Source organism: Xiphophorus hellerii, chromosome 15, assembly GCF_003331165.1.
Source record: "Xiphophorus hellerii strain 12219 chromosome 15, Xiphophorus_hellerii-4.1, whole genome shotgun sequence".
Classification (NCBI taxonomy): Eukaryota; Metazoa; Chordata; class Actinopteri; order Cyprinodontiformes; family Poeciliidae; genus Xiphophorus; species Xiphophorus hellerii.
In genome coordinates, this window is record NC_045686.1 from 7,088,032 (window position 1) to 7,115,008 (window position 26,977).

At 37.2% G+C, this 26,977-nt stretch overlaps 3 protein-coding genes across 3 annotated transcripts; all 3 read left to right on the forward strand.

Annotated features, from left to right (window-relative positions):
• Nucleotides 1–216: 216 nt before the first annotated feature.
• Nucleotides 217–9,123, forward strand: paplnb (papilin b, proteoglycan-like sulfated glycoprotein). Its single transcript, XM_032585830.1, has 19 exons — nucleotides 217–326; nucleotides 519–595; nucleotides 1,628–1,737; nucleotides 1,854–1,914; nucleotides 2,010–2,112; nucleotides 2,395–2,525; nucleotides 2,619–2,939; nucleotides 3,637–3,813; nucleotides 3,907–4,057; nucleotides 4,137–4,214; nucleotides 5,247–5,352; nucleotides 5,457–5,535; nucleotides 5,855–6,106; nucleotides 6,443–6,619; nucleotides 6,702–6,852; nucleotides 6,926–7,003; nucleotides 7,296–7,452; nucleotides 7,539–7,617; nucleotides 8,248–9,123. Exons 2-19 carry the CDS (start codon nucleotides 542–544, stop codon nucleotides 8,551–8,553), a joined length of 2,571 nt encoding a protein of 856 aa, XP_032441721.1. The 5' UTR covers nucleotides 217–326; nucleotides 519–541; the 3' UTR covers nucleotides 8,554–9,123.
• A 443-nt stretch (nucleotides 9,124–9,566) lies between these two features.
• erh (ERH mRNA splicing and mitosis factor) lies at nucleotides 9,567–12,152 on the forward strand. Its single transcript, XM_032585041.1, has 4 exons — nucleotides 9,567–9,736; nucleotides 10,173–10,260; nucleotides 11,294–11,414; nucleotides 11,506–12,152. The coding sequence occupies exons 1-4, from the start codon at nucleotides 9,734–9,736 to the stop codon at nucleotides 11,606–11,608; spliced, it is 315 nt and encodes a 104-aa protein (XP_032440932.1). The 5' UTR covers nucleotides 9,567–9,733; the 3' UTR covers nucleotides 11,609–12,152.
• Nucleotides 12,153–12,556: 404 nt separating this feature from the next.
• Nucleotides 12,557–26,696, forward strand: smek1 (SMEK homolog 1, suppressor of mek1 (Dictyostelium)). The gene is made up of 15 exons (XM_032585040.1): nucleotides 12,557–13,643; nucleotides 13,904–13,959; nucleotides 14,052–14,150; nucleotides 14,964–15,581; nucleotides 16,161–16,238; nucleotides 16,343–16,459; nucleotides 18,028–18,144; nucleotides 18,241–18,372; nucleotides 19,396–19,498; nucleotides 19,590–19,748; nucleotides 20,994–21,163; nucleotides 21,740–21,882; nucleotides 22,390–22,580; nucleotides 23,834–24,045; nucleotides 24,468–26,696. Exons 1-15 carry the CDS (start codon nucleotides 13,502–13,504, stop codon nucleotides 24,585–24,587), a joined length of 2,457 nt encoding a protein of 818 aa, XP_032440931.1. The 5' UTR covers nucleotides 12,557–13,501; the 3' UTR covers nucleotides 24,588–26,696.
• Nucleotides 26,697–26,977: the final 281 nt, after the last annotated feature.

Below are 26,977 nucleotides of genomic sequence, written 5' to 3' on the forward strand. Positions count from 1 at the left end.
ATATTTATTTCATGTTATATTCGACTTAAAAATGAAACTCTAAACATTTAAGGTGCATGCAATCCTGCATATAATGGGGCAAATCATCCTGTGTTTTATGGGGGCGTATAAACACAGTGCTAAAAACAGAAGCTAAAAAAAACCCTTTTTTTTCTGGAAAAAGAAAGTCTTCTTGAATGGTTGTAACTTGACACTTTCTGGGCTGCGGTTTTGGCAAGCAGACCAGATGAGAAGATAGAAATCAGTGTGTCTGTGCCGTCTTTCATCTTGTACATCCACGTTCCTCTGTGGTGCTGATCTACCAGCTCAGGATTCCCTTGAACAAGGTAAGGCAGCATTACCTTTAAACACGTTTTCACCTCTCTCTTGTATAAATGACATTTATTCAGCTTCACCAAATACATCACTTCCAGATGTGGATGAAAATTATGGTGAACCAGTTATGACAAAAGTTGAATACCTGGTTGCACATCTTTGCATTGAGATTTGAGTTATTTAGCAGCTTTTCTCGTTGATAGTTTATGAGAGGCTTTTGGTGAACATGAACATCCTGCAAGTCCTTGGTATCCTGCAGCTGGTTGTTCCTGCTTTTACAGTAAGTCTCATTTTTATCATGTTTTATTAAATACATCTAACTCCATGTTTGAGTCAATAATAGTTCTTTATACAGTTCATAGTAAATTTAAAAAATAAACCTAGTACTTATGGACTGCATTTTTTCTTATTAAAATAAAGCAGTAAGAGTAGTTCTTTTTTTCATGTGCAGTTTTAAATTGCAGAATAAAATATTATTTGATTTGTTGTATTTTTGTACTTACAACCTGGTACTGCTAGTTATATCCACACTAGGTAAAAAGGTATTGTGCGGTTTAAAGGAAAAAACGTATTTTTTGTGTAATCACTGCTAATGTCAGTGACATGCTACTTTCAGCATCCATCCATCCACCCATCCATCAATCCGTCCATCCATTCATCCATCTGTAGAAAAAAAAAACACGTTGACACGGGGAGAACGTCTTCTACCCCAGTCAGTAAGGCCACATTCGGGTACCGACTTACCATTCAGCTGCTACAAACCAAAGCATCACAATTCAATATCATTAGTCAGCTAGTCTATATTTTGTAAATCTTAAATTTGACCTTTTAAGCTTAAATTCCCTTTTATTCAGACCTGTTCAGATTTAGGGTTAATTCTACAAACAATACTAATTCGTCTAGACAAGGTTTTGTTTTCCTCAAATCATCATAGTCTAAAATATCCTGGATAATAAGACAATTTCACAAAGGAAAACAAAAACGACAATTTTGCTAAAATGTTTTACTTGTAGTTTAAGATTTTAGAGTAAAGTGTGATTTACTGTCATCACACAAGTGATTGTGATTATATGCCAAGGAGTAAGTTTGTATATTCATTATGCAACACACAGGGGTTGGTTTGTGGTTTCAAGTTCCAGCTTCTATTTTAGTCTCATTGTGCTCTCACACTTTGGCTTGTTGTTTTGTTGCGGCTTGGATTTGGTGCAAGGGAAGCAGCATGTGTTCCAGAGGCGGCACAAAACCCCCCTTTTTTTTGTTTTTAGAAATGTAACTGCATGTCCAATTTTTATTTATGCATTTATTTTGGCAGGTGACACAGCCGGTAAATGACTACTGGGGAGAGTTTGGGCCCTATGGCCCTTGCAGTCGAACCTGCGGCACCGGAGTGGCAATGAGAACCAGGAGATGTATTACTTCAAGGTAGGCTATTTAAACATTCACAGTGAAACTAATATAATATAATATAATATAATATAATATAATATAATATAATATAATATAATATAATATAATATAATATAATTTCTCTCCTGCAGGACAGATGGAGGACACAACTGCGTAGGCTCCTCCAAATCATTCCTCGCCTGTAATACTCATGTAATTACATTAACTCCCTTAAAAACAAACTCAGTGCACACAGGAATACAATGTGAGATATTTAGATATACGGTGTTTTTGTTTCGTTGTGACAGGCCTGCCCCGTTGGATCAAGAGACTTCAGGGAGGAACAATGTTCAGAGTTTGACAGAATGGACTTTCAAGGAAAACGACACACATGGGTGCCTTATTATGGAGGTATAGTCTCTATTAGAGTCTCTTAAAATCTTTTGCCACCATCAAGAAGAAAGAAAAGTTTTTACAGAAACATTTCTGCTTTAAAGTTTAAATATTTAGCACAGAGTCGGATTAATATTTCATAAATATTCTACTACGTAAAAGTTTAATTAAAATGTTGATGACAAACATAGTGGGGATTACAGTGTGCCATGTTTTGTTTCAAATTACACAGTATTCCAGGAATAAAGTGTGTAAAGCTCCTGATTCAGCATGTTGCTAATTATTCCTTTAATATTCCAGCTTCTAATCCATGTGAGCTAAACTGCGTACCAAGGGGACAAAACTTCTTCTACCGCCACAGGCCCACAGTGATGGATGGGACCCCATGCTATGTGGGACGCACTGACATCTGTGTGGATGGAGTTTGTCGGGTAAGATTTGAAGCCCACTTATGTAGTTTTCCATTTCAAAGACTTCACACCTAAACTTATTTGTCATACTGTTGATATGTTGTCTCTTTCCAGCTATTGGACCATAGAGAGTTTATGGGTTTGGATAACGACACAGTCTCTGTCCACTCCTCTGCTCCTGTTGCTGTTTCCCCCCATCCAAGAGACACACGCACATACATCTACAGGGCCGGGGTCTACGGGGAGTGCTCTGCCACCTGCGACGGAGGCATGCAGTACCGCAGCGTGGACTGTTGGTTCCAGGACCCGTCAAACCCCCATGTGGTCGATGAGTCTTACTGCATCACACAGCGCCTGCAGAGGCCACAGAGTCAGCAGGCGTGCAACATGCATCCATGTGCTGCAGCAAAGTTCAGCGTCTCCAGCTTCAGTGTGGTTTGTATCTCACAGTGTGGACCTTTGATAGGTGTCATAGAAGCTAGAATAAAGTTAATGCTGTGTTTTCTTTGTCAGTCTTGGACTTTCACTTACAGTGTCTTGGAAAAAAAAAAGAGATTTAATAAACGAAAACCTGAAAAGTGTGGTGTGCATTTGCATTAAGTCCCCGTTTGAGGACCTTTTGAACTTTTTCTCTACAAAAACACAGCTCCACATAGCTTCTTTTGAGACTCTGGCAGTATATTTTTGTTGTTCTGCATGTTACCTCCACTCTGGTTTTAACTTTAGATTTCCCTGTTCTGACCAGCTTCTCCTTCCACACTGAAAAAACAAACAAACCTCTAATGCATTTATGAATCAGCTGAATTTACACTGATATTTAATTACTCATAGATCACAGATGGACTATTTTCTAATTTGGTAAATTCTGAATTGGTCAAAGTTGTCACAGCAAAGTGGACTGAAAAGGTTTTTATTTGAGAAAAATATGAAAACCACTTTTTCAATGTTTTATAATTGTGGTCCTTCACAAATTTGAAATTATTTATGTAAATATATTATGCAAATAAATTAAAGTTTGTGTTTATAACCTAAGAATATGACAAATTCTTAGGTTATAAACTATTGTAGTAAATACATTTTGTTTTAAGATAACTACATAGACAGCCAGTTTGAATCTGTAATTGGTTGTCAGTGTTCAGTGACCTGTGGTGAAGGGCAGCAGACGAGGGAGGTGGTCTGTGTGGGAGCAAGAGGAGAACACCTGCCTGACCACGCCTGCAGAGGACTGGCCAGACCTGCTTCTGTCCAGACCTGCCGCCGACCTGCCTGTCACACGCACATTTCCTGGCATGTGACAGAGTTTGGACTTGTAAGTTTAAAAGGAAAGTCTCTGCAAATGCATTGTTAAAAAATGTAATCCACATAAGTATTTCAGCATTAACAACTCGTCTTAAATCCGCAGTGCTCTAGAAGTTGTGAAGGTGGTGTGAGGGAGAGGAAGGTCGGCTGTTTTGATGCAGATCTGAATCCCTTCTCTGAGGATCAATGTGGATTTGACAGCAGACCCACATCTGTCGAAACTTGCAATGCACAGCCGTGTAACAGACCACAAAGTGAGCCAAATGTTGACTGTGGTGTGTTTTGGTTGGAATATTTGTGCTTTTCAGCCATTATAGCCTTATTTCTCTCCAGCGGTTCCAAGCATCCAGGACTCAGGGGCTGGTAGAGGTACCATAAGGTTTGTGCCCCATGTTCCAGGGGAACAGTCAGGTATGTTACACTGTGTCTCCTTTCACTTCCTTGTCTTGCCTCTAAATTATTGGTATATTCAGCTAAATACACAGTTAAAAAAACTCACAAGCATAAACCATAAAAAACTAGATTGCAGCCAGATTTATTTGGTTAATAAGGCTTCAGTGAAATAAATATTTTTCAGGCAATAAAAATGTGTCTATTGTTTCTGCTTTCTTGCCCATCAATGACCAAAATCTCTATAACAAACAAATAAAAAAGGCCCTAATTTTTATTACTTCCTGCATAGGGGCAAAAAGCCCCCTAAGCAAAATTTGACTTGGAGAACCCCTTCTGTTTAACCCTATCTACCACCAGCCACCAGATTATAAATAATATTTCTTTAAAAATCTTTGAACTTGATTAAAATTAAACTAAAATAAATAGCAGCAAATAATTTGTAAAGGAAAGTTTTTTACCTGTACTTATACAGGGTTTCAGTATAGACTCAGTGAAGTTAGGAACAAGGAACTTATTAATGTGGTCGTGTTTAGAAACAAATAGATTTTTTTTTTACTTTTTGACTGGATAATTTGCAGTCACAGTTGAAATTATGATGTTAAAATAACAAACAAGATCTTTCCTTCTTATGAACACAATAATTACCCTTGTTGGGTCTTTTAACTCTTCAATAAACACTCGTTTATTGAAGATTTTTTTAATTTTGCAACTTTTCTTTTATTTGTGGACCTACAAAGAAGTATTAAGTTCATCAGTATAAATTTTAAGTTTTCAAAGTAGTTATTCTGAGAGGTCAAATATTCCTCGCGGTCACTTGCTGGCCAGGGACCCCCGAAGAAGCAACTTCTTCTGGTCACTTGCATGTTCTAAAAGCCAAGGTTAGTATCTGACTTTTAAATATCTTTCAGAAAAAATAAAACTTTTATTTTCCACTAAATGGTCCCAGTATCTGTAGTTGTTAATCATAGAGTTAATGGTTAGTTCCAATGCAGATTACTTTGGATTTAAGAACAGCAACATTCACTGACATTGTTTTCCTACCCTCTTTAGGTCACCCTTGTGTGCAGTCACTGTATGGATGCTGTCCTGATGGCCACACACATGCAACTGGACCCAGGAACCAGGGCTGCACACAAGATGACTGTGTTCGTAGCAGGTAATGTGCTCTGGATTCTGTCATTTAAACCAGTATTTGACTGAAGTAAGCTGATTTGTACCTGTTAAATGTTTTCTCTAACAGAAAGTCCTTCTCATCCTCAGATATGGCTGTTGTTTAGATGGAGTGACACCAGCTCGAGGGTTTGGAATGGCTGGATGTCATGAGTACCAAACACCTGGGGTAGGACTCAAATTCGGTTGATTTGGTTAGACCTTCACATTTTAATTTTGCTATATTTTTGTGTCTATTTGCATAAAAGTCACTTCATAAGACTTCAGGCCATACAATGCCACCTACATGGCAACCAGTGTAAATACCCAAAGAGATCATAAAACAACAGTGACCTTAATTAACTAGTCTATATTGGTAATAGTTCAAAGAGAAGAAAAAAAACACTAAATTTGGAAATGAAATGCAAATTGTTTAGCTACCAATACCAAAGTTTGCTCCATTGAAGTGTTATGTTCAAATCATCTGACTTTATTTGATGTGATGACAGGGTTATGACAGCAGTCCAAGAGAGACGCTTACGTACATCTACAGGGCTGGAGTCTACAGCGAGTGCTCTGCCTCCTGCGATGGAGGTGTGCAGTACCGCAGCGTGGAGTGTTTGGTTCAGGACCCATCAAACCCCAGAGTGGTGGACGAGTCCTACTGCGTCGCCCTCCGACTACAGAGGCCAGTCAGTCAGCAGCCTTGCAACAGACACCTTTGTGCTGCTGCAGAGTACAGCGTCTCCAGCTTCAGTGTGGTTAGTATCTTACTCCAAATTATGATCTAACTATCACATAGATTGGTGAACCATCACCCTTAAGCTAGACTATTCTAAAACTGACGTACGAAGCAAGGTTTTTTTTTTCAAGGCTATATGGCCTAAGTGACTGAGTTCCTACAAGAATGCTGTTTGCTCATATCTTCCTGACAGTTTTAAATTTTCTTTCAGCTGAGAGAGTTTTCTATTTCTCAATAACTGTCAACAGTCATTCATAGATGTTTTTACAGGGTCTATGCTGTAACCATCTTGGCTAATTTGACCACAAAAGATAAATGGATTTATTTTAGTGGAATGTGGTTTTGCCTTTGTCAGTGTTCAGTGACCTGTGGTGAAGGGCAGCAGACGAGGGAGGTGGTCTGTGTAGGAGCGAGAGGAGAACACCTGCCTGACCACGCCTGCATAGGACTGGCCAGACCTGCTTCTGTCCAGACCTGCCGCAGACCTGCCTGTCACACGCACATTTCCTGGCATGTGACAGAGTTTGGACTTGTAAGTTTAAGGGAAAACATCCTCACCTCCTTATTACTGCTGTTATCTCTACCTTGTTATCCTCTATCTTTTGTCCTTGCAGTGCACCAGGAGCTGTGGTGGAGGCGTGAGAGAGAGGAAGGTTGGCTGCTTTGATACAGATCTCAATCCCTACCCAGAGGAACGATGTGGAGCAGCTAGTAGACCTCTTTCTGTAGAGTCATGCAACATACAACCCTGTCCAGGAGTACAAAGTGGGAAAAACCTCTTTTGAAACCTTCGGTTTTGTATTTATTTTGTGTGCTAATTTTTTCAAATATTTTTTAGCGGTTCCAAGTGTTCAAAATCCAGAGGCCGGAGAAAGCCCAAGAAGATTTGTGCCACATGTTCCAGGAGATCATTCAGGTTTGTAAAAATGTCACTCCGCCTCTTAGCATGGAAGCTGGTAGACCTACCAGGAAAATAAGATGTGAACATGGTTTTCTATTTTATTCTGTTGCATTTTAAACTTTCGAACAAAAACACACAACCACTGATATTTCTGATCTAATCTATTGTGAAAATCCAAATAAATAGTAAATTGAGCAAATAAGCAAATGCAGAAGACCACAAAACAAGATCAAAACAAAAAGTCTATGGCATTTTGTGTGGCTTACAATGAGTACGCTCTGTTTGATGTCATGTTTTCTTGGTAAAGTTCCAAGGCCAGACACATACAGTGAGCGGGGTCCCTATCCTCCTGTGTACGGTCCTCACTGTGCTCAGTCGTTGTATGGCTGCTGTCCTGATGGCCACACCTCTGCAACTGGACCTAGGAGCCAGGGCTGCCCACAACATGACTGTGCTCAGAGCAGGTAACCTGCTGTCTTCCTCTGAGCTTTGAAACTAGTTAATAACATCCAGAGAAATTATCCATTTCTAACAGAGAAATTGTTTATAGATATGGCTGTTGTTTGGATGGCGTGACTCCAGCTCCAGGAGTTGGAAGGGCCGGATGTCCCGAGTTTCAAACAACTGAGGTAGGAAGGAAATTTATGACCTACATTAAGATACTGAGGTGAAATTCATAAAGCATAGCCATCTCCACCATTCTCCACAGATGTTTTGCTCTTATTTGTTTCTGCACTGGATTCACAAAGCATATTGCTCTAAATCAATGGTCTCAATCTCCAGTTCTCAAAGGACAAAGTCCTGTAAGTTTTAACATACTTAGCTTCAATATTAGCTCAATAGCAGAGCTCTATAAGGCTCGAATGTATGTTAGCCCTGTGGTGGACTGGGAATCTGTCCAGGGTGTACCCAGCCTTTCACTTAACAGCTGGAGATCGGCACCAACACCACTCCCAATCCCAATGGGATAAGGGTGTAATAAAATGGATGGATGGATGGATGGATGGATGTTAGCAAGTTGTTCTTGGCAGCTATATCAGATGATGTTATTGTTTTGTACTCAAAAATGACATACTTTCATTCCAGTCTGGTCCTCTTCTTATAGTGCATACAAATAGAAAACAAATGAGAAAACCCATATACTTATATCAGAATTTTAAAAAAAATTATGTATGTAATGTTAATGTACATACACCACTTCCTGCATTCTAACCTTAACCTGAACTTTCATTCGTTTTTTTTTTTTTCTTTCTGAACAGCTGCGTCCATCTCGCCCTGCTGATCCTTCCGGCGGGAACGTTTGCCTCCTGCCCCGTGATGAAGGTCCATGTGACAACTGGATGGTTCGGTTCGTGTATGACTACAGCACTGGCAAATGCAAGGAGTTCTGGTACGGAGGCTGCCATGGCAATGCCAACAACTACAGGTCAATGGAAGCTTGCAGAAGGGAGTGCGAGGACGTTTCGAGAGGGCCTGCACCTGCCAGGAGGACGTCGAGAAGAGGGTCACTTGGAAGCATTGCAAGGGCAAGGGCTCAGGTCTCACGTCTTCAGCGTACAGAATAGAAAAAGAATTGTAAGATACAATAAATATACTCTTATGTAGAGATTATTTTAAACTAATTTGAAGAGATTGTAAATCATGACAATATTTTTCAAAGAAGTACCGTACAATTTCATTGTTCCGATTGATATTTTCAAATGAAAATGCTTCTTGAAGTCTTTAGAACTGTTTCTGAAAATAATAAAAGTAAAATGAAAATAAAAGTGTTCATTCAAAATAGAAAAGCTTGCTATTCTACAAACCCAGTTATTGGCTTGTAAGCTCAATACTATTTTTATTTTTTAGGTTCTTTTCTTCCCTTCAGTTTTAAATGTGTCTGTTCTACCTAATACTGGAATATGTGGATGGACAGGATTTTGTTCATATGCCACTTGAAGAAAATTGTCTAACTCTATATGTCAAATCTACAGAAGATTTTATCACAATAAATTATATACTTACAAATCTTTGTCCTGATTCTACATTTAATTTGTTTTCTTCTGCAAATGTCTTTGTGATGTTGATTGGTCATTGACATACCATAAAACTGTGAGTAGGCCCAATCAATAAAGTGTTATTTGATCCTCCTGCAATTGGTGTTATTTATCTGTGATAGTGTGGTCATGCAATATCTGTAAATGGGAAATATATAAAAAGGGGTCAAACATTTGCTTTAAAAATTGCAAACCATAATTTAAATAGTTGCTTCATACTTTGGTAAAAGTAAGTTTTGTGCATTCAGTCTTTAGATCTATTGTAATTAAAAAAAAAATAATATAAAAATAATATGAGTAGTTTATTATGGGTCAGTATTTATATTAATAATCTCCTCTGAAGAAAAATGATTAAAGATTGTAAGATGCCAACTCTTAAAGACTACAAGTAATCCGTACGTAGTTGAGTACATTAGTATTAACTTTTTATTTTACATCAGAACTTATTTAGCTTAACTAGCTTCCAGCTGATACAAAAATAAGTATTTTACCAGTTCATTTGACTTCTTTTTACTTTTAGTTTGAAACCAAATTTTTATTTTGAAGCCGTAATGTTTTACAACCGGAAACACCTTTGCATCAGTTCCTTCAAGTGTTTTTTCGAGAATCTTTGCTTTGCTCGGCAATCTGAAAAGTAGATTAAGCGATTCATTTTCCCTTCTTTGTTTGCTTCCACCGTAAACTTGGGCGATCTGTAGTGAAGGCAGATATGGTAAATGTTGCTTGCACTGAGGTTTGAAATATAAGAAACACTGATAATAAGCGACATTGCTGTTTTTGCTAAGCTAGCAAGCTGCGACGCTAACAGTTGCTACTAATTTTAATCTGTCAAATGTATTATTTTTTTGCTGTTACAAGATTAATTTAAGTTTGAAATTAACCCCTGAGTTGGATACTTGTTATATAATTTTGCTTCTGTTGGATTGGTGTCTGTTGTATTTTTTATATGTACTTATTCACAGTCATGGCGTTTTGTCTTTAACCAAAAATGGTCTACACTCGTAATATTTGGAAATGACTGTGCAGAAGACCTCCATATTTATCTTTGGCATTAGAGTAAATAATGAAATCCATTTTTAGATTATATAATTTGTGACATAATTGCTATATAATTATGTTTTTATTAAATTTAAACTTTTGTTTTCCAGTCGCACACAATTTTGCTTGTCCAGCCGACCAAGAGACCAGAGGGCCGCACATATGCGGACTACGAGTCGGTAAACGAATGCATGGAAGGTATATTTTTTCCTGTCTTTTTAATTTTAACTATTTATACAGATGTGGTTATGAAATTTAATGATGAATCGGTATACTATAAAGTGATAGAAGGGAACTGTAGCAACACACAGTTTTCACCCACATTTTAACCAAGCATCTGTAGGGCGAAAGACGAGAGAAGATTTGATGAAACATTATATAGATTAAAAGAAACTCTGACTTACGTCTCATTAACTGTGGTCTTTGGGCTCATTGTCAATATCGGCATGATTTTGTTTGAAAATGCTTCTTTGAAAAATATTTGAGATTAGTGTTTGGTTCTGTGAGACCAAATTATGAAAATCTATTGTTGTATAATGCAAATTACCTGTTAACTGTCTACTAAGAGATGAAGACCTGTATCAAATTTGATAGAAGAATCTGAATGCACGGACCGAGACTCTCTTTTTGAGTAAGTCTCAGTCCGGTAGACCAGCCTCAATTGAACTTACTACAGGAAATGTACTTTTGGCTTTATGAGCCTAAAAAGGAATCCTGCAGTGTTGCTAACGCCACTTCTGTATGTACTGAAATCGTACGTGATTCGTTGTTTTCCGCACAGCAATACTGGCAGTTTGTTACGGTACAGAATTGTACAAAAACATTTACAGACTCACTTTTCTTTTCATACAAAAAAATTACTCTCAATATTTCTAAATATTGCAACATTTTAAAATGACAATAAATGTATTTTTTAAATAACTACAAATATTTCTTGTGGCCCGTATTTAATAATTTTTGGTATGCAAAGAGGATAAATATAGCGAATTAAATTTAAATAAACCAAAAAATATGTTTTTAGTGCTCAATGTTTTCAGTACTACAGAAATCAAGTTCATCTTGGCTGTAGAGGTAAACACATTTTTATCAACATCTTCAAAGAAGACTTTAATTTACTTAATATCAACAGACATCAAGACACTGTTACTGGTTTCCTTTAATCTTCATTGGCATGCTATTATATTTTCCTTCCATATCTTGCTGTTCAAAACTATTGTGCCTTGTCTTCCAGGTGTTTGCAAAATGTATGAAGAGCATCTGAAGAGGATGAATCCAAACAGTCCATCCATTACTTACGACATCAGTCAGCTGTTTGACTTCATCGATGACCTGGCAGATCTGAGTTGTCTTGTGTAAGGATAGATTGCTAGAAGAACGTTTTTGGCTGTCCTTCGTTCAGTTAATTATGCTCTCTATAAAAAAATAATTTTGTTTTTAATACAGGTACAGAGCTGACACGCAGACATACCAACCTTACAACAAAGACTGGATTAAAGAGAAGATATATGTCCTGCTGCGGCGCCAGGCTCAGCAAGCGGCAAAGTAAAAGCATGTTTGACATGTTGTCCTTCTACATGCACCTGAAAGGATTTTAAACCCCTGTACTGCAGAGTGCTTCAGATATGTGTACAAGGACAACACCCTCGGGCTGGCAAGGGTTTCATTGTAAATTGTGTATGCATTGGAAAATGTGGTGGGGTGATAAAAACATTTCAGGGCTTTATATTGACGATTTGCTATGCCTAGGATAATTTTTGTCATTCCATTACATACATTTCCAACTTGTCACACATTGAGAATTGGGGTAATGGCAGGGATGAACTTCTCTCTTCAGTACCTGCCTTTGGAAATGTTTTACATTATGGTTAGATGGTTTGTTACTGGATTCACTGCTGGCTTTACATGCAGGTGATTTATGTCTGAATTAGAGTGAAGTGAAAACATTCATAAGGTTATTATTTCTCATTTCATTTTTTTATTGCCATTATGGTAGAAATTGTTTTTTTTTATCTTTTGATTTATGTAAATGTCAGACTTTTTAAACTCTTGTCTCATCTTTGAGTTAAACAAAATAAACAGTTGTTTTCTGACTTCTGTCTATTTAATCTGCAATTATTGTACCACAACTCATCTTTTGCAAAATTGTCTTGTGATTGTAGTTGAATGAAAGAATTATGATTAAATTGATATTATAGCTTGATACTGGTCGACCCATATATGACCTATCACAGTAAGTGCATTTGCTGTTGCTGCTTTTAGATTTCTAACAGATCTTTTTCTAAAAGATTAAATTCTACTATTGTGACTTATAAAGAATTATAACTGTTCCAAAGCAAGTGAAAATATGACTCAAAAAAATCTTTTCGAATGGTCATACTAAGCATTTTTGTGGGAAAAGAAATCGATGGTAGAAAATTTGTTTTTTTTTTCTTTTCTTTTTTTGTCCTGCTACTGTCTCTTTAAATGTGGCGGGCTGCCCTGTTGTTGCAGTGTCGGAAACCCCGTACTGCCTGTGAAGGGACCCAAGATGGCTGAAAACTCAAGGGGGGCACTTAGCAATTATCTGAGCAAGACGTCTGAAATGAATGGCAAATAACAGTATAATGTAAAGCGCTATCTTGGATTAATTATTCTGCTCCACTTTGTTAGTCTGCACAATTTTGGGGGATGTCTGAGTATTAGAAATGAGAGAGAGGTCTCTCCGCGGCCCCGAGCCAGAACATGGCGGAATACTTGGGGAAGAGACACCAGCTAATGCTAGTTAGCTGGCGTAATATTTAAAGAAAAGCGGAGACACTGTTTTTGATTTAAGCAGTGCTTGTTGTTCTCGAGTAAAAAAAAAAAAATGTTATCGGTGTTGAACAGCGGTGAGTTTGCTTTAGATTGTAGCTCTATAGTGAATATGTAGAGCGTAGGCAGCGAGCGTACTAGTTAGCTAACGTTACCTGCAAGCGTACAAACTGTACTGAGAGAAAACCAGTGCGTTTTTGTCGAGCTGGATTTATTGTGAATGTGTCTATCTCAGCTGTAGGCGTACAGTTTGTTATGTCTATGTTTTTGTAGAAAACAGACGAAAACGTCAGTTGCCCTTCGTTCAGTTAATTATACTGTCGTTACCTTGCCACAATGGTTTCTGTGCTGTTTCTGCCAGGCACACTGCCTGTATCCCTGTTGAGATAAGTTTCGACTCGGCTTGGCAAAACTAAAATATAAAAAAGAAACTTGTAAATGCACAATCCTTCTGAGAAGGCTACGAAAACCCTCCTTATCTTCGACGATTTTCAAAGTAAAGATCAACCCCTTTTAAAAGACTTTTAACACTTCAGAAGTGGACAGGTGTTAGGGGTTAATCTGCAGTTGTGTTAGTAGGTGAAGAAGTCCCCCTGTGAGATCCAAAGAAGTTCGGGGAAGGAAACACCGGTTACAATCACCTGCCAAGATGACGGACACTCGTAGGAGAGTCAAAGTCTATACCCTCAACGAGGACAGGCAGTGGGATGACCGTGGGACCGGGCATGTCTCTTCATGCTATGTGGAGCGTTTAAAAGGCACTTCTCTCCTGGTTCGAGCAGAGAGTGATGGTAAGTGAACAACTGACGGGTGAATTAAAAAAAACTCCCAGATTCTATATAGAACTCTATACAAATGTTTACCTTTTTGGTAATTATTTTTATGTTAGTTGTACAGTGTGGTTTTGATTCTGATTTTACAACTTTGAGATTTCCCTTTCTGGGATTAATAAAGTGCTTTGTTTCTGTACAGTAACAGTATTTCTTAAAAGTAGCTTTTTAGCTTTGTTGCACATTTTCACCTCACATGTGTCACCTTCTTAATCTGGCAGGCTCACTACTATTGGAGTCCAAAATCAACCCAAATACAGCGTACCAGAAACAGCAGGTCAGTACACGACACAGTACTTGGCTAACAAAAGAAATGTTCTTTTCTGATGTGTCCAGGTTGTAAATTTGGGTTGTTTTTCTTTTAAAAAGGACACATTGATAGTATGGTCAGAGGCTGAGAACTATGATCTAGCACTCAGCTTTCAGGAGAAAGCTGGCTGTGATGAAATCTGGGAGAAAATATGTCAGGTAACTATTTTTTGTGTGTTTTTGTCTCTTCTGTCATTGTGTGTAGTGGATATGCACTAATAAGTCAAGCAGGAATTAAAATCAGCCAGTTTTTGGTTTGCTTTCATTGATGTTTGGCAGGGCAATTTTGAAAAAAAAAATCTTTCCTAATGCTGCTCAATTCATCAAAAATATATTATCATCACATGTGTAATATGCATATCTCTAAGGACAGTTGGAAGTGCAAAAAGTGTTGGCTAGTATATTCTAAGTGTTATGAACTTGTTTTTATCGTGTTAATATAATATTTAGCCAGTTTCACAGTCTGTTGCAGAAGCTATTCAAAACAGACACAAATGACATTGCCCAAAGTGGTAAAGGTCACAGATTGGAGGAAGCTCACATGAGAAAGAGAGGCAAGCAGAAAATAGGCAGATATTGTGGCTGATGTTGTCATTGCATATCGCCACCGCAACATTTCTTAGTATCATTTAGTCTTCATTTTTTTCCATGTTCAAAAAAATGCATCAAAACTAAGAAATTTAGTTTTCTAAAAACCAAAAAAACACTTTTTGGTCTACAAACAAAGAGCATATAGTTTAATGTTCAGTATTACAAAAATATGAAATGTTAGCAATACACGATTAAATGTGCATAATCATTTTCTTATTTTCTTCTCTCTTACTTTTTAGTTAGAAACTACCAAATTTATCAAAGGGCCTAGTGAATGTATTTATTTTGAATGTCTTGATATTCTTTGTAATTGGTTGAAATGTAATACACTGTTTATGTAACTCTAATACCTGTTGCTCATCTGTTTGTCTCATCATCAAGGTGCAGGGGAAGGATCCGTCAGTGGACATCACGCAGGAAGTCGTGGACGAATCGGAGGAGGAGCGCTTTGATGACATGTCTTCCCCAGGTTTGGAGCTGCCGCCATGTGAACTAAACCGCCTGGAGGACCTTGCTGAGCTGGTGGCCTCCTCGCTCCCATCGCCGCTGCGGCGTGAGAAACTGGCTTTGGCAGTGGAGAATGAAGGCTACATTCGCAAGCTTCTGGAACTGTTTCGCGTGTGTGAGGACTTGGAGAACCGAGAAGGACTGCACCAACTGTACGAAATAATTAAAGGCATCTTCCTGCTAAATCGCACCGCACTCTTTGAGGTGATGTTTTCTGACGAGTGCATCATGGATGTCATCGGCTGTCTGGAATTCGACCCAGCACTGCCGCAGCCACGGCGGCATCGAGAGTTTCTGACTAAGACGGCGCGTTTTAAGGAGGTGATCCCCATTTCCGATCCTGAACTGCGTCAGAAAATACACCAGACATATCGCGTGCAGTACATTCAGGACATGGTGCTGCCCACGCCCTCTGTATTTGAGGAAAACATGCTGTCCACCCTGCACTCCTTCATCTTCTTCAATAAGGTGGAGATAGTGGGCATGCTACAGGTGAGAAACAAATGTTTAAATACACGTAGAATACACCCAAACTTGTTATGCTTTGCTCAGTGTGAAGTCGTCTGAGTTTTTATGATCAAATGACCTTTGTGTTTTTGCACTATGTCAACTCACCAGTGTTTATGTATTGCTGTCTCCATAGAGATAGAGAGGTGTTGTGTAAATCAGTGTGGCTGTGCTAGAGGCAAGCTAAAACGCATATAAACATTCACTATTGACTCAGAGACACTGTGCATATGGTCTTTTAGCATAAAGCTAAATTAAAGTTTTACTGTTTAAACAGGTTGAATACTTTGGTTAATATCACTTTATTTTTGGCCTACTCTGTCGTGTAAACATTTTAAACCTCACATTATCTTCTGATAAATTACACATGATCAAAAAGTAAAAAAAACAACCTTTAGATATACTTTAATTTGTAAGATATTTTGTTTCTTTTAGCGACATCTCACGATTGCGATTAATCAGCTGCTGTGTTGCATGTTGGACTGTCTTAGGAGAAAGTGATGTTGTGATCATATTATCTACTTGCTACTCACCACTTCATAAACTCTGCCCTGTTAATGTCAGGATGATGAGAAGTTCCTGACAGACCTCTTTGCACAGCTAACAGATGAGGCTACAGATGATGACAAAAGACAAGAACTGGTATGCCAAAAATGAATTAGTGATTATCGACTTGTAATGCAAATCAGGCAGATGTGGGTTTTTTTTTCATGGTTAAAATAATTATGTTTTTGTATTTCTTTCAGGTAAACTTTTTAAAGGAGTTCTGTGCATTTTCACAAACATTACAACCTCAAAACAGAGACGCTTTTTTCAAGACTTTGTCAAACATGGGCATTTTACCTGCACTAGAGGTTATACTGGTGAGTAGAATGACATTTATTGATGTTTAGATTTTATAGTCACATCGCAGTCATTAATTTATCACATTTTCCTAATGTAAAAACAAAGCATGCAAAGAATATGAAATAAAGTATTTAGACCAATAAAACTTGTAGAACAGATTTAAATCGGTGTATGCAGTTGCCTTGCAACATAAAGTCTACAAAGCTTAAAGAGAAAAAGATGAAAATTGAATATTTTTTATTTTGTTAAAGCATGAAGCAGAAATGGACTGGATGTCATGATCTTTCTGTTTTGGGACATTCACGTGCTCTAATTCTTCAAAATCTAGCATTTTTCTGTCTTCCGCCTGAGATATTTTCAACCTTAAACCTCACTGTCATGTTGCTCTGGAATGTTGCTGCTGTAGCTAAGAGGGAATACACAAAACATAAACAGTGACATTCGAACCGTCACTTATACATTACTGTATTGTTGAGTGAGGGCATACTGTTTCACTCTGTAAAAATGGTTGCTAGAGCAAAAGTATATTTTATCTGTATACAGTTTTTTTTTTTTCATCTTTAGTAGCTTTTCTCTAACTGGTGTAAACAGTTTCCTTAAGGATTAGAGGCACAAATGAAGATCTGGCATTCCTGATGTATGTCTTAATGTTTGTTTCTTTAATTAATCTAATTTTTAAAGTAGTGTCAGTGATAGCTGAAGGTAGCTGCAACATGTTTGTTTCCTCATGGCTAAAAAGCTTTAGGAGTAACTAAAGCTTTTTATTTTTAATGTGAATTCTGCTGGTATTGTGTTATTGTGGAGGACTGCAGTACAGCAAGATAGTTGATATCCTCAGAATGAAGAGTTTGTCTCATATTTTTCTATAACCTCATTTCACCAGTGAAGTTTCTAAATACTGTTTTAAACAACGGACAGCGGTGTGTTTTAGTTGTTCTGTTTGGTGGAGTAAATGCTATCCTGGGTCCGTCTTTCTAAACATAACTGTCACTACATTTTGGTTTTGTTGATCCTTATGACTAATCCCTAGCTGCACTGTTTTGGCTCTTCTGTGGCACCACTTCTTTTAGGGCTCACACCGTATTTTTCTTTTTAAACATTAAGACAGAAACGGAGGAATGTGAATCTTAGACTCAAAGCTCCATCAATGGCATATCTGACCTATTTGAATTACATTTTTCAAAAAATTAGTAAACGTTAGCACATCAAGTAATGCATACAAGCAAAATCAAAAATCTAGTATGCCTAAAGCATAAAAACGCTCTTGGAAGTTCATGTATTTATTTTGGTCAATATCAAAATAAGTTGTGAAACAGGCAAAATAAAAAAAGTTTATTGTAGATAAAAAAAAAAATGTATTTACATTTTTATTTTTGGAACTGAATTTGAAATATATAGGCATGATTAATTGCATAAGCTTGATCACCTGCTAAGATTAGATCAGAAAAATACTTAAAGTAGTTTGAAATTCTAATTCCATATGTTCTATTTTTTTTTTCTTGCTTTCTATTTGAATCTTTAGAATAGTATTTTATTTGTTGAAATAATGAAGCTGATAACTAACAGACCCTTCTTTGCCCAACAGGGAATGGATGATGTTCAGGTTCGTGGGGCAGCCACAGATATTTTCTCTTATCTAGTGGAGTATAACCCCTCCATGGTACGAGAGTTTGTCATGCAGGAGTCTCAGCAAAATGATGATGTGAGTCTATATGAAAAATACTCTGAAATTAAATGAAAGTTATAGGCACTTTCCCACAAGTGGTTTTAAACTCAACCCTTTTTTTTGGTTCTCCAGGATATTCTTCTCATCAACCTGATCATAGAACACATGATCTGTGATACCGACCCAGAACTTGGCGGCGCTGTCCAGTTAATGGGTTTGCTGCGGACTTTATTGGACCCAGAGAACATGCTGGCAACTGCAAATGTGAGTTTTCACAGCTTTCACTTTAAGGGTCGGCTAATATGTCCTCTATCACTATTAAACATGTTGAAACTGTTAAGAAAGGACTATGATGGATTAAAAAAAAAATCTCTGTTATTATTGCGATAAATACCAAAAAATATTCTGATGGGAATATTTTGTCCACATTGCCGATCCCAACATCAGCTTTTAGACAACTGTAATTTTACTCAAAGCTGAGGCAAGATCTGTTTCGTAAAACAATGTTTTAGTTGAAGCACAATTTTTGTTGTGGTGAGAAGATGATGGATGCGAAGATGAGAAATTAAGTAAATTTTGTTGTATAGGTTATGTCCAGAATCAAACTTTTATTAATTTGAAGGAAAATATAGCATCAGTTAATTGATAGCAGACTCTGTGACCATTTAAAGAATGTGAGAACATACTGTTAAATCTTTCATAAATTGAAGTTACCTTTGCTAATTGAATGAGTTCAGCTTTCCCAGCCTAATCACTAGGGCTGCTATACCTGCCATTTTGGATACATTTTTACATACCAGACACATACTGGATTCTTGTATAGTTGCTTTCCGTAAATAATACTCCAAGCTGTACCTTAAATGCGAAATTGCACTCCAATTAGAGTATATCTTTAAAAGCAAAAGAAAAACCTAATAAATCTTTCCAGTATTCTGTATTGCAAATGCTAAAACATAGTCTTTGCAACTTATTTTTTTTATTGTTTTACATTCATTTCTAAGACTGACATGGCAATACTATTCCTGCTGACCAACATACTGTGGGTTATTAAGCTAAATGTTTTGCTTAGTCTATAGTTATGACATTAATATAGAAGTCACATATAGAAGTCCTTAAATAGATTTGCAAGCAGAAATTGTTTCTCACAACCAGAATTGAATTTATCAAACCTACTTATATTCAGCTGTTGCAATCTGTCATCTTTCAATCTGTTGTGATCTGAAGTAGACAGACAAGACATTTGAAATTAGCGAAATAATACAAAAGCTTTTCTTTTTTTATCCCCAGAAAACAGAAAAGACAGAGTTCCTGAGCTTTTTTTACAAGCATTGTATGCATGTCCTCTCTGCTCCACTATTAGCCAACACAACAGAAGAAAAACCAAGCAAAGGTACTGAATATTTTTAAAATGTGGCAATTGTGCATTTTTATTTCAAATGTTACATTTTTAATTAGTTGTCTGCATTTTCTGTTGTCTGTAGATGATTTTCAAACAGCCCAGTTGCTTGCCTTGATTTTGGAGCTGCTAACTTTTTGTGTTGAGCATCACACGTATCACATCAAGAATTACATCATCAACAAAGATATCCTAAGGAGGGTTCTGGTTCTCACTGCCTCTCAACACGCCTTTTTGGCACTATGTAAGTCTCAACATGAATATTTTAGTCATTGCCTGGTAACCTATGTACAATAAGATGTGAATATTCCTACCGTTGTAGTGATGCACACGTGTTAGTACCTTTAGAATTTGACCTGTTTAGATGAAAGATGCACTTGAAAGGAAATTTGTTACTTGTGCTGTTGTGGAACTGTAGCATTTTTCTTAATAAACTACAGAATGGGATGATAAATATTAGGAAAGTGTTTAAGCTTTCCTGCACCCTGATCATGAACAAAATTTCTGTGGACAGACTTTAATAGGTAAGATGTGGGGAGATTACAATGCTGACACCGTGACCAATGGGATTTCTGTTTTGCTGTATTTCAGTGTACCACTGTTATTTTTGAATAATTTCAGTCTCTTTCTGTTTTAAATTCTCACCACAGCTAAGTCATTTATTGTCATGATTATTATTATGACAGGGAGGTATTTTCACTTGCAATACCATTTATTCTAATGGGAATGTTCCAGTAAATAAATCCCTTTTTGATTGAGGAACTTGTTCATAATCTAAAAAAAACAGCTGCTCAATACTGAGCAAATGAAAGAGTGATGGAAATGTATTCTGTCTTGCTGTTGTTAAATATTGCACTGAAGCAGATTAATTCATTAGTTTAGATGCAGGTGTTAAACACATGTATAGAAATTATGACGCAAGACTCTGTTGTGAAACGTAGTTCCAAAATAATTTTTTTTCGATTTATCGTAAGTCATAATTCCATGCTTTAGTGATAGTTTAACCTATCACATCAAATCACATTCTGCTGTAACAAAATGCATGACCGAACTGAATTGTGGGTAAAGGGTGAATTGTATTTAGCAAGTGTCTCTAACTAAGATATTGCTAATGTGTTTTATCGTTGATGGCACATTGAGTTCAGCCATAAAACCTGTGGAATGACGTGTGCCTGTTCTTTCCTTTAAGACATGCCGTGTGAGTTTGACTTGAAATGTGCCAAGAAAACAGATTTTTGTGCCTCTGCTGTGTGTCGTTTCCCTGTTAGTTTTGTGTTGCTGGACATTTGAATGTTTCCTGAAAGGATTTCTTGCTGCTCCTGCTGTGGATTGCTGTTATTGAAATTTAAGAGACGTATTTATGGCTGCGTGTCAAATGTTTGTGTTTTCCCCTTAATTCACAACTCCACAAAAGTGAGTTTTAATGCTATTTGTATCTCAGCTGTGCAAGTTTGGAGCTCTGCATGAAAATATCTTTCATCATTTTCAGGTGCCCTGCGCTTTATGAGGAGGATTGTAGGATTGAAGGACGAGTTCTACAATCGGTACATCATGAGAAACTTCCTGTTTGAGCCTGTCGTTAAAGCCTTCCGCAACAATGGATCGCGCTACAACCTATTAAACTCAGCTATGATTGAGATGTTTGAATATGTTCGTGTGGTGAGTATTGTGTCCATGCAATTTATTTTCCACGAAATAGTTTCTGCTTAAATTGGAAAATCTAATTATTAAAAAATATGAATTGAATTTTTGGGAATTTTATGAAAAGGTTGTCGTTGAAGTGAAGATAATTTCATTTCAAAGTTTGTTTACTTTTCCTGTCAACTTTGATTCACTATTACCATATTTATAAATTATCCTCTGTTTCTTTGTTCTGTTCTTTGTTGGTCTGTTTGTTTTGTTTTTTGAATGTTCATATGGACAACTTTAAAATCTAAAGTTCTATCTCTTGGGTTTAAATTGCCAAAACAAGTAACAATTTCTCATGGATTACCCACCTCAGAAACCAAAAACAATTGTTTTTTATGGCAATAGAAGTTCCAATATTGTCTAATTATTCATGTTATGTTAAAGTTAGTTCAACAAATATGATGTATGTTGTGCTTATAAGTTTATCACCAGTCATAGTTTTGCAGACTGTCTACTCTCTGTGCTTAAATCTAATTTCTTTTCTCCTCCTATGCTTTTCTTTCCATCTGTGATTTAATAACAGGTTTATTTTGCCTCCCATTTTAGGAGGACATAAAGTCTCTGACAGCTCACATTGTGGAGAACTACTGGAAGTCTCTGGAGGATGTAGACTATGTCCAGACATTCAAAGGCCTAAAGCTGCGATACGAACAGCAGCGAGAGAGACAAGACAACCCCAAACTGGATAGGTGAGAAAATCAAGGCGCGGCAGTGCTATTACTGCTACGCCAACCTGAATTGTTAGGAAAGCCGGTTTTTGTCTTGAAAGTTAATAATGTTTTTGTGATGTCTCTTTCTTCATACAGAGGTTAAAAAGTCCAGCATGAATATGTGAAATTATAAGTAGATGCTTTGCTTTAGATTGCTTATTTTCTTCCTCACAATTTGCTGCTGACTTTTTTAGCTCAATACTTTGGGTCCATTGATGACTAAGATTGTTAAATGTTGCAGTGAAAACACAAACTTGACGATCGTAAATGAAAAGCAATGCTGCAAATTGTTGCTCATTCATAATTTCCAGCTGTAAGAGCCTGTTCAAACAGAACCTAGATGATTTCTTATTTCCTTTTTATATGGTTTATATGTTTTTTGTTGTGGTTGACATGGCAACTAAAAGGTGCCTGGTCATAAATAAAAGACTTGCTAAAAGCTTTTTATTCCTGAGCTAATTTTTTTCCCCATCTGAATCTCGACAGCATGCGCTCCATCCTGCGGAACCACCGCTTCCGTCGCGACGCACGGACGTTAGAGGATGAGGAGGAGATGTGGTTCAACACAGATGAAGATGACCTTGAGGATGGTGAGGCCGTTGTTCCACCCTCCGACAAGATGAAGAGCGAAGAAGACCTTATGGAACCTATTAGCAAATTCATGGAGAGAAAGAAATGTAAGTATCAGAAAATGGCTCTGCAGTACGCCTGAAGATAATTGTACGCTGTAGAAATTAGAGGACCAGCTATAATAAATGTGTACTGCAGGTTAGCAATTTTAATGTTATATTAAAGGTCATGGCGAATAATAAAGGTTTCTAAAACAGGAGTACATTTAGTTTTGGTCAGTTCAATTTAAAATCTGAATTGCTAAGTCAAACCTAAAACAGATTATTGTTTGCCAAGTCTTTAAACTACAACTCAAACTACATATTTTTTGGGAAATAAAGCAAAAACTTTGCTTTGATTGTGCATGCAGCATGTTAGACATTGTTAAGCCTGATTATTCTATACAGTAAAAACAGAGAAATATCCCTTTACACAAGTGCTGAATCTGAATCTTGGTAACCAAGAGAAACAAAAGAAAAATCACATCAGTTATGTGCCACCCTTGTCAAAAAATACCGCATCGTTATACCAACCCACATTGGTAGGTGTGTGTAGCAGCACTTAACAGACTATTAGAAGATGGTGGTCCTGGCAGGCGATGGAGATGATTGAGTCCCCACAACTTCTTAGTGTGTAGTTCTTAAGAAAACAACATTAAAGTGGTTCTAAATGATGTGTCAACAATTGTTTATAGCTAGCATTGTTTATTATGTTGACTAATTTGTTGCAGGCCTAGTATGCATGTATATAGTGGGTCACTTAGTTTTATTAAACAAAAGAAAACTAAATAAAAACAGCCTTAATAAACTAAATCAGAATTTGATTTCAATGAGTAAAGACCTTTTGTTAATTTTTTAAATGCCTTTTAATTATATTTACCAAACAGTTGTACATGCATTCTTTTCAGTTTGGTCTATATATTTGTTTGCCATTAATCAAAATAAAAAAAAAAAATCTTTGAGCACAAATAGAAGCCATGAGCTCAAAATATATTAATCCATTTTTTAAAGTGGACCAAAATATGCTTAGTTTGAAGAAAGTTCTTCTTAAAACATCTCTAGTTGTTAGTAGACGTGTGAGATTCTCTGAGGTGCAATTTCACTGTATTACAAAAATGTATTTTTAATAGTGTTTTTTTTTTTTTCTTTATTTAAACTAATTTTAACAATTTTGAAACCTGGACTTTTGAAGCAAAATTGCTAGTCCATAATTTCTCTGTTTTCCTCTTTTACGGAAAACAGTCTCTTAGTCTCTTCCTCACCCTAAAAATGTAAGTAGTTTGGTGAGAATAACTTTTCTCACGTTGTCATGTTGCCCACAGTGAAAGACACGGAGGATAAAGAAGTATTGGGCAAGTCAAGTTTGTCAGGCAGGCAGAATCCCAGCTTCAAGCTTTCCTTCTCTGGATCCACTAAGACCAGCCTGGCCAGTCCTCCTTCATCGGCATCACTGAACCCAGGTTCTCCAGGATCACCAGGGTCTCCCGGCTCTGGGGCACGAAGCTCACCCCCCATGACAGCTGTAACCACAAAGGTATTTGTTAAAACTTAAAAAAACAACAACAAAAAAAAACTTGAGGAATTAACCACTTCAAAAATTAATTAGCACAGCTTTTGAACACCCTCTAGATAAGAGAGTGAATAAAACTTGTCAAAACTATGAAGCTTCACACCTAAACTGTTAGTTTTCACACAGAACCTGCTTTTAATTGCAATCACGAGCAATGTCATTGGACGACTTTACAGGTTTTTTTTTTTTTTACCAGATAATACACACATGAAAAACAATAACGCATAAATCACATGCCTTTTAGACAAACATGTTACTAAAATAGAAATTCTGTTAGCGGCAGCTTTTTGAGGAAACTGTTTAAAGCCAGCAGCGACTGCTGAACTCCATTATTAACTCCTCATGTACGGTCCTTTGATTTATGGCATTTTGCTTGTCTGCCGCAGGGAGGTTTAGTGGGACTGGTAGACTATCCGGATGATGATGAAGAGGAGGAAGAAGAGGAGGACGGAGAAAGTAAAGAGGATGCTCTACCGCCCACAAAAAAATCCAAACTGAGCTCGTAAAGAATCCCTGTTGCAGCTTTTGCTCCACTCAGACAGTCTCAGAACATTGACTCTTCACAGGAATGATCAAACTTGCAGACAAATTGAATGAATGAAAGCCGCCCCTCGTAGTGAGAGGGCGGCCCAACGAGGAGCAGACTGCTGATGGATATAAAGCCTCCTCAGATTCTCCCAGTTCATAGAAGTGCCAATCAGGAGAGCAGGAGTGGACAAAAACCGTCTGAGAAGTGGAGCGGACGTGAAACGTTTTGGTGGATGATAGAGCTCCCACGAGAGAGCCTAGTTGTTGTTTGGTGATTTCTCAACTGGAGGAAAAAGACCACATACTAATACAAATGTACACACAGAGCATATGTGCTCGGACCATAACCCACTGCCCCCTTCCCCTGCCCCCCCACTCAGGGAAGGACATCACAGCGACCCAGATGGGTCAGCCAATTCAGACCCACACCCACCTATTGCACCCCATTCCCTCCCTAGAGTTCACTTCCTCACTGTTCCTTTCTGCTTCCTTTTCTTCTGCTCTTGTTTCCTTCTCTTCGTCGGTTGCTTTTTGTTCCCTTTTAAGTTAGTTTCTAGGACCAGATGGGAGGCAGCACGAGGCAAACAGCTGTCCTTGTTGTCATTTGATGTCATCAATGTTGTTGCTCCTCAGTGGATGTTCTTTCTCTGAAGAGAAAAAAAAAGCCAGCAGTTTTTTTTTTCCATGATTTTCCTTTTGTTCTCTATTTGTCTCTTCCACCTGTTTTTTGTAAATGACAACAAAAAAAGACCTGCCTTTAAATGTTCAGGACGTTTTCAGACACACTTGAACAGGTTTTTAAAGACCTCAGTAGGTGAGCTAGTTTTACCCTTTTTTGCCCTTTGAAACTGCAGATTTTTTGGAGAATTTGTAATCCCATCTTGATTAAAGATTGAGTGGAATTCTAGATGTGATGATTTTTTTGTCATATCTTCTCATTTTTTTTCCTTTCAAGAGTGTACACTTAGTTGTTCGGAAAATTTGGGACCATTAAAAATGATCTTTCCTGTAAGATGTCCCCTATCTTTGTCCTGAGAAGTCGTCGTTTCTTTGAATCCAAGATTTGATCTTTTACTGATGTTTTCCCAGAACGATGCCAAGGCAGAGCAGAAAAGAACAGCGCAAGGAAAATGGAAGATTTGTTTTGACACATTAACATTTCAATTGTTATTCTGTTCCAAACTGCTTGTTTTGCAAGTTGAACAGTGTCAAGTCGTCCTCTGAGCCCTCACAGCTTTAAAGAAACCAGTTTTGTGAGATTTTTGGATGTTGAAGTCTCTGTGATCCACCAGGTGACGCCATAGGTGCATAGTAAAGCTGGTATATAATTATTTCCACCCGAAACATTTCTACTGCACTTGAGTCAGCAGCAGTGAATGTGTGTGTATATCTGTAGTGTAGATATAGCTGCTTTGTCATTGTCAGTGGTTAGATTTACACATTATAATAACCCAGAAAAGACACTACAAATATTTTCTATTCAACGTCAGATTATTGTACCTATTACAGTATAAAGAGCAGACATGTAACTCCACACAATAAGCAATTAAAACTACTTCTAAATTTACAAAGTTTTTATATTTTATACTGAACTTCCTGCCTCACCTATAAATAAGACTCTTCTAATATTGTTTTAAATCTCCTAAGTAGAAAGAGACTGGTATTTTTGCATAAAGTTTGTGAAAGGGAGCAGACCTTCATTGATGTCACTGGCGGAAGTTCACTTGTCACAGCAGCTTTAGTTGAAAGAGAAAAGTAGACAAACAGCCAGTAGAAATCGATGTGTTTGGAAAAGAACTGCAAGAACCGATGCACTAAAAGTATTAAAAAACAGATATCCAAAGTGTAACATGATAAATAAATATGCACAATCGCACCATCAGTCTCGTACCGATCCGTAGTTATTGGCAAACTTCCATCATAGTTTACATCAGTAGTGTCCTATTCTCTTGCCACCTGGTACAAAACCATCAAGTTGAAAATGTCTGTGGGCAATAAAAACAAGAGTTTTATTTTTTTAATTAAAGATGCATGAAAAATATGTGAATCTTTGTTCACGTGCTCAGCAATAAACTAAGCTATGAATATTTCAGTGAAATATTTATTTTTGTGGAAAGTGAATCTGAATTTAACTAAACTTAACTACAAAACACTGTTTTTGTATATTTAATGGGATCAACTGATTTTTATTTTAGTCAAAAAAAGTGTCTTGTCAGCAGTAACAATGGAATTTGGGAAAGCATATGCTTTCCTTTCAAAACATATGCATAGAAATTCAGCTTTATAATTGTTTATAATTATGCCCACAAATGTGTGGATATTTAGTTTAACCTTGACATTTAACAATTATCGCCTGGGGTACAGTAGC

Bases quoted from the DNA above. Each gene is read 5' to 3' on its own strand.
- erh (XM_032585041.1), top strand. The intron at 10,261-11,293 runs GTATATTTTTTC...CTTGTCTTCCAG, and splicing joins GGTAAACGAATGCATGGAAG to GTGTTTGCAAAATGTATGAA. The intron at 11,415-11,505 runs GTAAGGATAGAT...TTTTTAATACAG, and splicing joins GCAGATCTGAGTTGTCTTGT to GTACAGAGCTGACACGCAGA.
- smek1 (XM_032585040.1), top strand. From the start codon at position 13,502: ATGACGGACACTCGTAGGAGAGTCAAAGTCTATACCCTCAACGAGGAC. The intron at 16,460-18,027 runs GTGAGTAGAATG...TTTGCCCAACAG, and splicing joins CTGCACTAGAGGTTATACTG to GGAATGGATGATGTTCAGGT. The intron at 19,499-19,589 runs GTACTGAATATT...TGTTGTCTGTAG, and splicing joins AGAAGAAAAACCAAGCAAAG to ATGATTTTCAAACAGCCCAG.
- paplnb (XM_032585830.1), top strand. From the start codon at position 542: ATGAACATCCTGCAAGTCCTTGGTATCCTGCAGCTGGTTGTTCCTGCT. The intron at 4,058-4,136 runs GTGAGCCAAATG...ATTTCTCTCCAG, and splicing joins GCCGTGTAACAGACCACAAA to CGGTTCCAAGCATCCAGGAC. The intron at 5,353-5,456 runs GTAATGTGCTCT...TCTCATCCTCAG, and splicing joins GATGACTGTGTTCGTAGCAG to ATATGGCTGTTGTTTAGATG.